The 13100-nt window shown below is 36.5% G+C and overlaps 3 protein-coding genes across 3 annotated transcripts in view; 2 read left to right on the forward strand and 1 right to left on the reverse strand.

Moving 5' to 3' along the window:
- LOC113089654 (voltage-dependent T-type calcium channel subunit alpha-1I-like) overlaps window positions 1-13100 on the reverse strand; it is a 155743-nt gene that overhangs the window by 79050 nt on the left and 63593 nt on the right. The gene's annotated exons all lie outside the window — the stretch shown is intronic.
- Window positions 538-2480, forward strand: LOC113089128 (galactose-specific lectin nattectin-like). The gene is made up of 7 exons (XM_026255929.1): window positions 538-559; window positions 1201-1220; window positions 1336-1408; window positions 1552-1643; window positions 1793-1918; window positions 2061-2169; window positions 2286-2480. The coding sequence occupies exons 1-7, from the start codon at window positions 538-540 to the stop codon at window positions 2378-2380; spliced, it is 537 nt and encodes a 178-aa protein (XP_026111714.1). The 3' UTR covers window positions 2381-2480.
- On the forward strand, window positions 7247-8670 carry LOC113089757 (ladderlectin-like). The gene is made up of 6 exons (XM_026256114.1): window positions 7247-7395; window positions 7511-7583; window positions 7735-7826; window positions 7992-8117; window positions 8250-8358; window positions 8477-8670. Exons 2-6 carry the CDS (start codon window positions 7514-7516, stop codon window positions 8536-8538), a joined length of 459 nt encoding a protein of 152 aa, XP_026111899.1. The 5' UTR covers window positions 7247-7395; window positions 7511-7513; the 3' UTR covers window positions 8539-8670.

The raw sequence follows: 13100 nt of genomic DNA on the forward strand, positions 1-13100 counted from the left end.
GGGTCAACAAAATATGTTGCAAAAAATACATGCAAAAGTACATGTATGCATAAAGAAATCACTTGATAGGCTACTTTAAATAAACCAGATAAAGAAAAACAGAAGGAAAAAAAAAAACATCCCCTGAATAAATAAATAAATAGCCATTCACACCATAAATTGTGTTTGTTTATAAATAACCTGTGAATTGCTCAGATGCAAAGGCCTCAATCTGAATTTCTTCTAGAATTATCATTTTTATAAAGCCTGTATATTTAAGAACTTTCACTTAAATGACAATTAATAGGTAATTTGCATTGCCATTTAAGTGAAATTATTGAACTTAAATATACAAACTTGATAAAAATAATTTTTCATTCTAGAAGAACATTTCAGATGGTACTTAAAGGCTTTTGCATCTGAACTCTTCATGTATTAATCATGTTGATATGCCCTATAAAACAAATATTACATATTAATCATGTAAATTTCCTGCACTTGTTATAGATTTCCAAATGACGTCTATAACTGTACGTCAGTAAAATGTTGAATGTCAAGATGACGTCCAAGTTGGGTCATGGTTGGACGTCCAAGTAGTGGACATAGTTTGGACGTCGACTAGATGTTCAGAAATGGTCATGGACTGACGGACCTAATATAGACATGATCTGCACGTCTGTCCGACATCCAATGTTTAGTGGGCATGCTTATTTCACTGCTTATAAAACATACAAAATACTTTGAATAATTTGTTCACATCTATAACCTATAAATACACTACTTTAGCAAGACAAAGGTATGTAGCTGTTGTGAGAACAGCATTGACAGCAGCAATGGTTGTCCCCTCCACCATGTTTAAAGTTTAAGACCCTCCAAACTCAGAAACTCTGGTATCAACATTATTCCTGATTTCCCAGTAGTAAATATGACTTGAGAGACTATTCACGACCAATTTCTGATTAGGAAACTCAAGATAATTCTGATAGCACGTGAAGGCAGCATAAATACTAATTCAAACGAGGCACTAATGAGTTGATAAATGGGACACAGGTGAACTGAATGACATAATCAGAGCTACTGATGAAAACAAGGTCAAAGGAACAAGAAAACCACAGATAACACTGTGTTTTCCTGGTGATTTAATACACACTTGACATCAAGTAAAGCATAAAAGCAGAGCTCTCTCTGGAACACCACAAAATCTTTCTTGAGATTCTGAAGGCAGTGATCTGAAAACCAAGGTGAGTTTTAGGCACAGAGACCTACTGAATAACTGTCTTTAAAATCCACTGAGAGTACAATGTGTGCAGTACATGAGTGCAGATAATTCACTTCTGCTGCTTATTAATTTTCAAGTTCATTGCAATGTTGAGAAGTCTGCTGCTTCTGTTCATCGTGTTTTCCACGGGAAATGGCGTTCCTAAAGCAGGTATTTTGTACAAACCATTAATCCATTTTAAAGAACTTTATGGAGCAGGATAGTGTGAAATCGACTATTTTATTGACTAGTATTTTCACAATACAAGTAACCTGAATTACAAGACTAACATGTAGTCCTGCTGGATACGGCAGATATAGATCTACGATGCCAGCATGGATGGACACATTTTGAAACCCGATGCTACAAGTTCTTCTCTCAGTCAGCTACCTGGCTTGCAGCAGAGGTAAAGTTTTAGTTCCAAGGCAGTTTTATGATTTTTGAAGTAAAACTTGCTTTTAATTTTCTATTTAGAAAACTGTACTTGGCAACTAATTGGAGCAGATATCGTTTGAGAATGAATAGAAGTGTAACGGATTATCTTTTGTCTCTTAGAGAAACTGTATTGATCAGCATGCAAATCTTGCATCTGTGCACAAAGAAGAAGAAAACTCTTTTCTGATGGGTCTGTTGCCTTCTCCTACTACACGATGTTGGATTGGTGTTCAAGATGCTGTGGAAGTAAGTTCAGTTGTGTGGCCTAAACGGACTTTTGTGTTTGAGACCGTGTTTCTAATGAAGGTTTACCCTCCAAGCCAAACTAAATGATGTTCTTTCTGGTGTCTGAGTACAGAAGAGCACTCTCTTAATCTCTGCTCTTTAGGAAGGAGAGTGGTTGTGGAGTGATGGAACTAATTATGACTACGACAACTGGTGCACTGGTGAACCTAACAATCTGAATGTTGAGAACTGTGGAGAGATCAACTGGACATGTGAGAAAGCAGTCTAGTTTTTACTCCAAAATTTACCATCCTAATATTTCATAACAAATGGTAACCTAACACTACTGTAAAGCTCAGAATAACGGTTTCATTTTTCCACCCTACAGCTGATGAATGCTGGAATGATTCGACCTGTACAAACCCAAAGGGCTATATCTGTGCTACACGATCGGAGATGGACTGGCCCACTGATCCAGAGTAACTTTGATTTTTGTACTACATTACAAAACATTCTCCACTTTAATTTCTTAATACTGAATTACTCTAATAAAAGCATTAAGCAACCCTTGTTCAATGAAAAATGTGTAGTTGGAATGAGTATTGTTTGTCTTATGGCCTAAAGAGATGCGCAAGGCGCCAAAACAAATCTTAATGAGCCATTGGCTTCTATAAGAGAACTTGGGTGGTGTGGGTTTTTTTTTTTTTTAAATGGTTTCATAAAGGACCTTGGTAACATCAGAAGAGCCTTTTACATTTCACAAGATGTTCTGTAAATAAACTTTTGATAATCACCTCTTATTTTTAAGTGTGTCTTTCACTTTCTTATTTAGTAATGCAATCGGATATAAATGTAAACATTAGGTTAAGTAAAAATATTACGTGCAATGGCGCCTAAATCTAGCAAAATGCTCCTCTTTATAGTTATTTTTCTAGCTGACAGCGCTTCTGGACCCCAAATGTTTATTCTGAGGTAACCGTAGATCGTTGTACTGTAGGTCCTCATAAAAAGAGCCAGCCTTTTGAATGTTAATTCATGTTCATTATGTACTATAGTAAAGCGAGGTTAAATGGGTTACTTGCCGCTTATACGATTGTGCCTATTGCATTAAAGAGCTCCAAAACTGTATTTGGTATTTTTCATAATTTTAAATACATTTTAAAGCTGATACTTTGTTTATACAATAAAGCTTTTTGTGATCACTCGATAGCAAATGTGCTACAAATTAGGAAGTTCAGACATTAATAGAACACAGCATAGACCTAAGATCTTAAGCAGAAACCATGTTATTAATAATTATAAATGAGAATTGTTAATGATATTGCCAATATCCACACAGCTGACAGCTTTACCTGTTGCAGTTTGTTCAAGTTGTGCACAAAATAGATGCTGCTTTTCTGTGCTTCTCTCTCTCACAATGCACAACTGAGCCATTCATCAGGAGTGTGGCAGAGATGAGGACCGTTTGAAACTCTTTTTCCACTAAAACTGACGCGCATCGTCTCTGTTTAATATGTGAACACGGCAAATGATGCGATCGCAAAACAGGCATTAAATGCACATTTTTAAGTTATAACGTAAATATATTGGTCTTGTCTCCATTGGGGACCTAATCAAAATCTTCACTCGCAATTTGACATTTTTGGTCGCATTTGCTACCATTTTAGTCGCAGTTTGTAGCCCTGGATGTGCTTGTTGTTTTGTCTGACTATGTGGATGCAAAAAGAACATTTTGTATTTTGAAACGAATGCAGTTCTCAGGTGTAGATACATTTGGTTGATATCAAAACCCATTACAATATACCCTGTTCATTTTCATAGCGTGAGAATGCAGTCTAACAAGACTTTGACAAATTGATTTAAACCTTACTGCATTAAATACTTGAACAACACTAATACAATTACAGTCATTGGTTAATTACTGATCAAGATTTCAATAGTTTACATAGAAGCAATTTAAAATGTTTTTTTTTTTTTAACACTTTAGTTTCAGAATCAGAAAGCGCTTTACTGCCAGGTATGTTTACAAATGAGGTGAATTTGTTTTGGTGACGGAAGCTTCCACAAGCAGAATGATATTGACAAGACACAGAGAAGAATAAGTAAATGGGGAATAACAATCTACACAAAAGGAAAAAAATAATACTGCATATAGAAAATACACATTGTATTTGTATGTACAGGTGTACATTAATGTAAATAATTGTATGGTAAATGTATGAAAAGTGCTGTTACACGTTTATTGTCAGGTGTTCATGAGGTAGATTGCATGAAGGAAGAATCGGTCCTCTGTCTGGCCGTTCTGGCGTTCAATGCTCTGAAGCACCGACCAGACAGCAACAGTTCAGAGAGGTGTGAGGGGTGTGAGGGGTCCAGAATGATTTTGCCAGCCCTTTTGCTCACTCTGGATGAGTGCAGGTCTTGGAGACTCGGGGGTTGTACCAGTGATTCACTCAGCAGACCAAACCAGCCACTAGTGATGATCGATTTTTGAACGAATCGTTCTTTTGAGCTGGTTCACAATAAATCAAACTGAATTGAACTTTAGTTCTAGGTTGATGACGCAGGACACACAGCCGAAGTAGCACGTCCAACTCAACAAGAACCGAATGAGCTGCTTTACCCAACGGTCAAAGTTAATTGAGGATTCTGACGAGTGAGTTGCGTTGTGTGTGTATCACTGAGGACTTACGGATACGTAAAGTTTCTTTATAGCAAACAAAACATAGGCTACTGGAGACATGCTTATGAACACTTTTATTAAAAAAAACAACTGGATTTTTATTCAAACATGCAAAAACCTGAATTTTAGCATGGTTTATTCTGCATGCAGATCCTATTTTGAGTTCTTTAAGTGAAATCAAGGAGTTTATAAGACATGTTTCTTATTTCTTTTATACTTTAGACATGTAGAACATATCCATGTTTGTGCTGTTGTGTGTGTGCTGTAGATGTAAAACTTTTAGGAATCTCATCTAAGTTGTAGGTTATTCAATACTGGTCAGTCGTATCTGACATAAAGTATCTGTGAATTAAACTGAGCACTGACACCATTAACTTAAGTGAATGAAAGGAAATAATCAGCTATGAATGTTTCAGTATGTGTTGACACAAATGACTTTATTTTAATGTTTCGTTGATACAACACGACACTGAGTTGTTAGAAAAGATGTAGAGACGTTATTGCTTGATGACGCCAGACTCAAGCAGATCAGATCAGAGCTTTAATATCTGAAAGAATAAAATGTAGCATCCCATTGGTTGACAATCATATAAACATTCTCCATGCTATACATGCAGTTTGCTGACAATTCTGGAAATTCAGTCAAATACACCCACTGCCCAATGTGACGTCGGAGTGACGTCTTTTTCATGTAATTTTTAGACGTCCAAATTCAGTCCATTGAAGGGGTTGTTTTGTAATGGCAGGCGACACCTTTTTTCGACGTCTTCCGCACATCTAATGTTGATGTCCGTGGGACCTCTGTGTAAGGGCTATTTATAGTCCGTATGTGGTAGTTTGTGGACGTCTTTTCAACATCAAATTTAGACTTATTTTGGACGTCGTTTTTATAACGTCTATAACTGTGGTCCCATGTTTCCAGAGGGTGGAGGACATGTTTTCTGTGCAAGTTAATCTCCCTGTAACTTGTTTGGCTCAAATTCTACTTTCAACAGGAACTGAAAATGATCTGGAATGGTATGCCACCTTCTGAAATGGGACTAGATCATTTTCCAAAAACCACATACAACACTCCAGTTATACAGATACAAATCACAATTCAATATCACCATTTTCATCTTTATTCAAACATAAATTCACCAGTGATGCAGGCTGAAAAGCTGTGCCGTCATTTTGCAATGGTTGAAAACTTGAGTGAAATGCCTGCCGTGTTGCCTCAGCCAATCAGAGTGGAGTTTACTGGTTTGGCTATGATGATGTGCCGCCTCAGCCATTAGAGTGATGTTGACTGTTTTTTGCCTCTTTGGTTGAAATCCAAAGCCCTTGATAGAGGCAGAACCTGATTTTACCAAGTGAGACATGTTCCTGGGACAACATTGTGATTAACCAATCAGATTTGAAGAACCAGTTTATAGATTTTGTGATGTTTACACTTAAAATCACTTTTTGTTGCTTGTCCATCAGTGTCATTCATCTATCATTTCCTCTGATTTTAGGGATTACTCATGGTTAGGGTTAGGTTTAGGTGTAGGGAAATGGTCAAGAATATATTTTTGGAGTACAAAGGTGTTCCAGGGTCAACAAAATATGTTGCAAAATATGTTGCAAAAAATACATGCAAAAGTACATGTATGCATAAATAAATAACTTGATAGGCTACTTTAAATAAACCAGATAAAGAAAAACTGGAAAAAAAAACACACATCCCCTGAATAAATAAATAAATGAATAAATAGCCATTCACACCATAAATCGTGTTTGTTTATAAATACTCTGTACGTGAAGAGCTCAGATGCAAAAGCCTCTGAGTACAATCTGAATTTCTTCTAGAATTATCATTTTTATATAGCCTGCTTAGTTAAGAACTTTCACTTAAATGACAATTAATAGGTAATTTGCATTGCCATTTAAGTAAAATTATTGAACTTAAATATACAAGCTTGATAAAAATAATTTTTCATTCTAGAAGAACATTTCAGATGGTACTTAGAGGCTTTTGCATCTGAACTCTTCATGTATTAATCATGTTGATATGCCCTATAAAACAAATATTACATATTAATCATGTAAATTTCCTGCACCTGTTATAGATTTCCAAATGACGTCTATAACTGTACGTCAGTAAAATGTTGAATGTCAAGATGACGTCCAAGTTGGGTCATGGTTGGACGTCCAAATAGTGGACATAGTTTGGACGTCGAATAGATGTTCAGAAATGGTCATGGACTGACGGACCTAATATAGACATGATCTGCACGTCTGTCCGACATCCAATGTTTAGTGGGCATGCTTATTTCACTGCTTATAAAACATACAAAATACTTTGAATGATTGTTCACTAAATACACCACTTTAGTAAGACAAAGGTATGTAGCTGTTGTGAGAACAGCATTGACAGCAGCAACGGTTGTCCCCTCCACCATGTTTAAAGTTTAAGACCCTCCAAACTCAGAAACTCTGGTATCAACATTATTCCTGATTTCCCAGTAGTAAATATGACTTGAGAGACTATTCACGACCAATTTCTGATTAGGAAACTCAAGATAATTCTGATAGCACGTGAAGGCAGCATAAATACTAATTCAAACGAGGCACTAATGAGTTGATAAATGGGACACAGGTGAACTGAATGACATAATCAGAGCTACTGATGAAAACAAGGTCAAAGGAACAAGAAAACCACAGACATATAACACTGTGTTTTCCCAGTGATTTTATACACACTTGACATCAAGTAAAGCATAGAAGCAGAGCTCTCTCTGGAACACCACAAAATCTTTCTTGAGATTCTGAAGGCAGTGATCTGAAAACCAAGGTGAGTTTTAGGCACAGAGACCTACTGAATAACTGTCTTTAAAATCCACTGAGAATACAATGTGTGCAGTACATGAATGCAGATAATTCACTTTTGCTGCTTATTAATTTTCAAGTTCATGGCAGTGTTGAGAAGTCTGCTGCTTCTGTTCATCGTGTTCTCCACGGGAAATGCAGCTGGTAAACCAGGTATTACTTTGTACAAACTAATCCATTTTAAAAACCTTATGGAGTGGGAAAGTGTGAAACCACAATCTACGGTATTTTACTGACTTGTATTTTCACAATACATGTAAAATTGAATTACAAGACTAACATGTAGTCCTGCTGTCTACGGCAGATAAAGGTAGACCATGCCAGTATGGATGGACAGATTTTGAAACCCGATGCTACAAGTTCTTCTCTCAGTCGGCTACATGGATTGAAGCAGAGGTAGAGTTTGTTACAAGGCAATTTTTTTTTTTTTTTTTTTTGAAGTGAATCTTGTAATTTTCTATTTAACAAAAACAAAAAAACTTGGCAACTGATTGGAGCAAGAGATATTGGAGATTGTTTGAGAGACTAGAAATGTAACAGATTATCTTTTTTGTCTCTTAGAGAAAATGTATTGCTCTGAATGCACATCTTGCATCTGTGAAAAAAGAAGAAGAAAACTCTTTTCTGCTGGGTCTGTTGCCTTCTCCTACTACACTATGTTGGATTGGTGTTCAAGATGCTGTGGAAGTAAGTTCAGTTGTGTGGCCTAAACGGCTTCTGTGTTTCTAATGAAGGTGTTTTAACTTCAAATCCAAACTAAATGATATTCTTTCTGGTGTCTGAGTACAGAAGAACACTCTCTTAATCTCTGCTCTTTAGGAAGAAGAGTGGTTGTGGAGTGATGGTACTAATTATGACTACAACAACTGGTGCACTGGTGAACCTAACAATCTGAATGTTGAGAACTGTGGAGAGATCAACTGGACCTGTGAGAAAGCAGTCTAGTTTTTACTCCAATATTTACCATCCTAACACTTTCATAACATGGTAACCTAATGCTACTGTAATGATCAGAATAAGTTTTTTGTTTTTTTTTCACCCTACAGCTGACAAATGCTGGAATGATTCGCCCTGTACAAACACAAAGGGCTATATCTGTGCTAGATGATCAGAGATGGACTGCCCCGTTGTTCCACCGTAACTTTGTACTACATCAAAAGTTTCTGAACTTCTTGACAAAACATCCTCCACTTTAATTTCTTAATACGGAATTACTCAATAAAATCATTGAAACCAACCTTTAGTGTTTAATGAAGTGTGTAATTGTAATCAGAATATGGTTTGTAGTATGGCATTAAGAGATGTGCAAGGCACCAAAAGAGTAAGGAGCCATTGGCTCCTATAAGAGAACTTGGGTGCTTTTATTTTTTTAGGTGCAATAGAATGAGCTAACTTTACATTTCGGTCACATGTTTAACCTTCTCAGCATTTAAATTGAATGTAAAAGGTTCTTCTGATGTTACCAAGGTTCTTTATGAAACCATTTAGACCAAAAAAAGTTTATGGACTCGTGAGGCACCTTTATTTAAGAGTGTATGACACTTCCAGGATTCATTGAAGAGCCCAAACTACACTCATTGGCCAAATGATGCTTATGGCCCGTGATACTGGTACAGATGGTGAACAATTCTTTTTGTAACCGTATATTTCAATTTGGAAAAATAATTTAGTTCCCACTTTAGAGTGAACCTTAACTCCGATCAGTTGGGTACAAGGGGTGAAAACGATATACTGTTCATTTTCTTACACAAACCGCTCGTTTCGTGTCTTCGGTCATCAATGTGTACTTACGATGGGGAATTGTTTAATTTGGACTCCTCTGTGCATGCTCTTTGAGGTGATGACCATAGACCTCCATTATATGAGTCACAGACAAGAACGGTTTGACCTATAAATCTCAAAATGGGGAAATACTGCGGAAACAAAGACACCTACATCTTGGATCTCCTTGAGGTAAGCTAAAACTTATCAATTTTATTTGAAAGTGAACCATCCCTTTAATGATCTTGCCAATATCCACACAGCTGACAGCTTTACCTGTTGTAGTTTGTTCAAGTTGTGCACAAAATAGATGCTGCTTTTCTGTGCTTCTCTCTCTCACAATGCACAACTGAGCCATTCATAAGGAGTGTGGCAGAGATGAGGACCGTTTGAAACTCTTTTTCCTCTAAAACTTTGACGCGCATCGTCACAGTTTATTATGTGAACGTGGCAAATGATGCGATCGCAAAACAGGCATTATATGCACATTTTTAAGTTATAACGTAAATATATTGGCCTTGTCGCCAGTGGGGACCTCAACAAAATCTTCACTCGCAATGTAACATTTTTGGTCGCATTTGCTACCATTTTAGTCGCAGTTTGTAGCCCTGGATGTGCTTGTTGTTTTGTCTGACTATGTGGATGCAAAAAGAACATTTTGTATTTTGAAATGAAATGCAGTTCTCAGGTGTAGATAAGTTTGGTTGATATCAAAACCCATTCAAATATACCCTGTTCATTTTCATAGCGTGAGAATGCAGTCTAACAAGACTTTGAATTGAATTAAACTTTACTGCATTAAATATTTGAGCAACACTAATACAATTACTTTGAGTCATTTGTTAATTACTGATCAAGATTGCAATAGTTTACATAGAAGCAATTTAAAATGTTTTTTTTTTTTAACACTTTCTTAGTTTCAGAATAAGAAAGCTCTTTACTGCCAGGTATGTTTACAAATGAGGTGAATTTGTTTTGGTGACGGAAGCTTCCACAAGCAGAATGATATTGACAAGACACAGATAAGAATAAGTAAATGGGGAATAGCAATCTACACAAAAGGAAAAAAATAATACTGCATATAGAAAATACACATTGTATTTGTATGTACAGGTGTACATAAATGTCAATAATTGCGTGGTAAATGTATGAAAAGTGCTGTTACACGTTTATTGTCAAGTGTTCATGAGGTAGATTGCGTGAAGGAAGAATCGGTCCTCTGTCTGGCCGTTCTGGCGTTCAATGCTCTGAAGCACCGACCAGACAGCAACAGTTCAGAGAGGTGTGAGGGGTGTGAGGGGTCCAGAATGATTTTGCCAGCCCTTTTGCTCACTCTGGATGAGTGCAGGTCTTGGAGACTCGGGGGTTGTACCAGTGATTCACTCAGCAATCCAAACTAGCCACTAGTGATGATCGATTTTTGAACGAATCGTTCTTTTGAGCTGGTTCACAATAAATCAAACTGAATTGAACTTTAGTTCTGGGTTGATGACGCAGGACACACAGCCGAAGTAGCACGTCCAACTCAACAAGAACCGAATGAGCTGCTTTACCCAACGGTCAAAGTTAATTGAGGATTCTGACGAGTGAGTTGCGTTGTGTGTGTATCACTGAGGACTTACGGATACGTAAAGTTTCTTTATAGCAAACAAAACATAGGCTACTGGAGATATGCTTTTGAACACTTTTATTAAAAAAAAAACTGGATTTTTATTCAAACATGCAAAAACCTGAATTTTAGCATGGTTTATTCTGCATGCAGATCCTATTTTGAGTTCTTTAAGTGAAATCAAGGAGTTTATAAGACATGTTTCTTATTTCTTTTATACTTTAGACATGTAGAACATATCCATGTTTGTGCTGTTGTGTGTGTGCTGTAGATGTAAAACTTTTAGGAATCTCATCAAGTTGTAGGTTATTCAATACTGGTCAGTCGTATCTGACATAAAGTATCTGTGAATTAAACTGAGCACTGACACCATTAACTTAAGTGAATGAAAGGAAATAATCAGCTATGAATGTTTCAGTATGTGTTGACACAAATGACTTTATTTTAATGTTTCGTTGACACAACACGACACTGAGTTGTTAGAAAAGATGTAGAGACGTTATTGCTTGATGACGCCAGACTCGATTAATCAGATTTTGGACTCAGACTTTGCATCACTAGTATCCACTGCAGTCTTCTGAGGTCAGTTTTGGTGTGTGTGTGTGTGTGTGTGCGCGCATGAGTAATTAACCATTTTCATCACAATTTGTGAAGATCATGAGCATATTGTATTCAAGAGCTTTAATATCTGAAAGAATAAAATGAAGCATCCCATTGGTTGACAATCATATAAACATTCTCCACGCTATACATGCAGTTTGCTGACAATTCTGGAAATTCAGTCAAATACACCCACTGCCCAATGTGACGTCGGAGTGACGTCTTTTTCGTGTAATTTTTAGGCGTCCAAATTCAGTCCATTGAAGGGGTTGTTTTGTAATGGCAGGCGACACCTTTTTTCGACGTCTTCCGCACATCTAATGTTGACGTCCGTGGGACCTCTGTGTAAGGGCTATTTATAGTCCAAATGTGGTAGTTTGTGGACGTCTTTTCAACATCAAATTTAGACTTATTTTGGACGTCGTTTTTATAACGTCTATAACTGTGGTCCCATGTTTCCAGAGGGTGGAGGACATGTTTTCTGTGCAAGTTAATTTCCCTGTAACTTGTTTGGCTCAAATTCTACTTTCAACAGGAACTCAAAATGATCTGGAATGGTATGCCACCTTCTGAAATGGGACTAGATCATTTTCCAAAAACCACATACAACACTCCAGTTATACAGATACAAATCACAATTCAATACCACCATTTCATCTTTATTCAAACATAAATTCACCAGTGATGCAGGCTGAAAAGCTGTGCCGTCATTTTGCAATGGTTGAACACTCGAGTGAAATGCCTGCCGTGTTGCCTCAGCCAATCAGAGTGGAGTTTACTGGTTTGGCTATGATGATGTGCCGCCTCAGCCATTAGAGTGATGTTGACTGTTTTTTGTCTCTTTGGTTGAAATCCAAAGCCCTTTTATAGAGGCAGAACCTGATTTTACCAAGTGAGACATGTTCCTGGGACAACATTGTGATTAACCAATCAGATTTGAAGAACCAGTTTATAGATTTTGTGATGTTTACGCTTAAAATCACTTTTTGTTGCTTGTACATCAGTGTCATTCATCTATCATTTCCTCTGATTTTAGGGATTACTCATGGTTAGGGTTAGGTTTAGGTGTAGGGAAATGGTCAAGAATATATTTTTGGAGTAAAAAGGTGTTCCAGGGTCAACAAAATATGTTGCAAAATATGTTGCAAAAAATACATGCAAAAGTACATGTATGCATAAATAAATAACTTGATAGGCTACTTTAAATAAACCAGATAAAGAAAAACTGGAAAAAAAACACACATCCCCTGAATAAATAAATAAATGAATAAATAGCCATTCACACCATAAATCGTGTTTGTTTATAAATAATCTGTACGTGAAGAGCTCAGATGCAAAAGCCTCTAAGTTCAATCTGAATTTCTTCTAGAATTATCATTTTTATAAAGCCTGTTTAGTTAAGAACTTTCACTTAAATGACAATTAATAGGTAATTTGCATTGCCATTTAAGTGAAATTATTGAACTTAAATATACAAGCTTGATAAAAATAATTTTTCATTCTAGAAGAACATTTCAGATGGTACTTAGAGGCTTTTGCATCTGAACTCTTCATGTATTAATCATGTTGATATGCCCTATAAAACAAATATTACATATTAATCATGTAAATTTCCTGCACTTGTTATAGATTTCCAAATGACGTCTATAACTGTACGTCAGTAAAATGTTGAATGTCAAGATGACGTCCAAGTTGGGTCA

The sequence above is a fragment of the Carassius auratus genome, chromosome 6, assembly GCF_003368295.1.
Source record: "Carassius auratus strain Wakin chromosome 6, ASM336829v1, whole genome shotgun sequence".
Taxonomy (NCBI): domain Eukaryota; kingdom Metazoa; phylum Chordata; class Actinopteri; order Cypriniformes; family Cyprinidae; genus Carassius; species Carassius auratus.

Bases quoted from the DNA above. Each gene is read 5' to 3' on its own strand.
- LOC113089757 (XM_026256114.1), top strand. From the start codon at position 7,514: ATGGCAGTGTTGAGAAGTCTGCTGCTTCTGTTCATCGTGTTCTCCACG. The intron at 7,827-7,991 runs GTAGAGTTTGTT...TTTGTCTCTTAG, and splicing joins CTACATGGATTGAAGCAGAG to AGAAAATGTATTGCTCTGAA. The intron at 8,359-8,476 runs GTGAGAAAGCAG...TTCACCCTACAG, and splicing joins TGGAGAGATCAACTGGACCT to CTGACAAATGCTGGAATGAT.
- LOC113089128 (XM_026255929.1), top strand. From the start codon at position 538: ATGACGTCCAAGTTGGGTCATG. The intron at 1,409-1,551 runs GTATTTTGTACA...TGGATACGGCAG, and splicing joins AAATGGCGTTCCTAAAGCAG to ATATAGATCTACGATGCCAG. The intron at 1,644-1,792 runs GTAAAGTTTTAG...TTTGTCTCTTAG, and splicing joins CTACCTGGCTTGCAGCAGAG to AGAAACTGTATTGATCAGCA.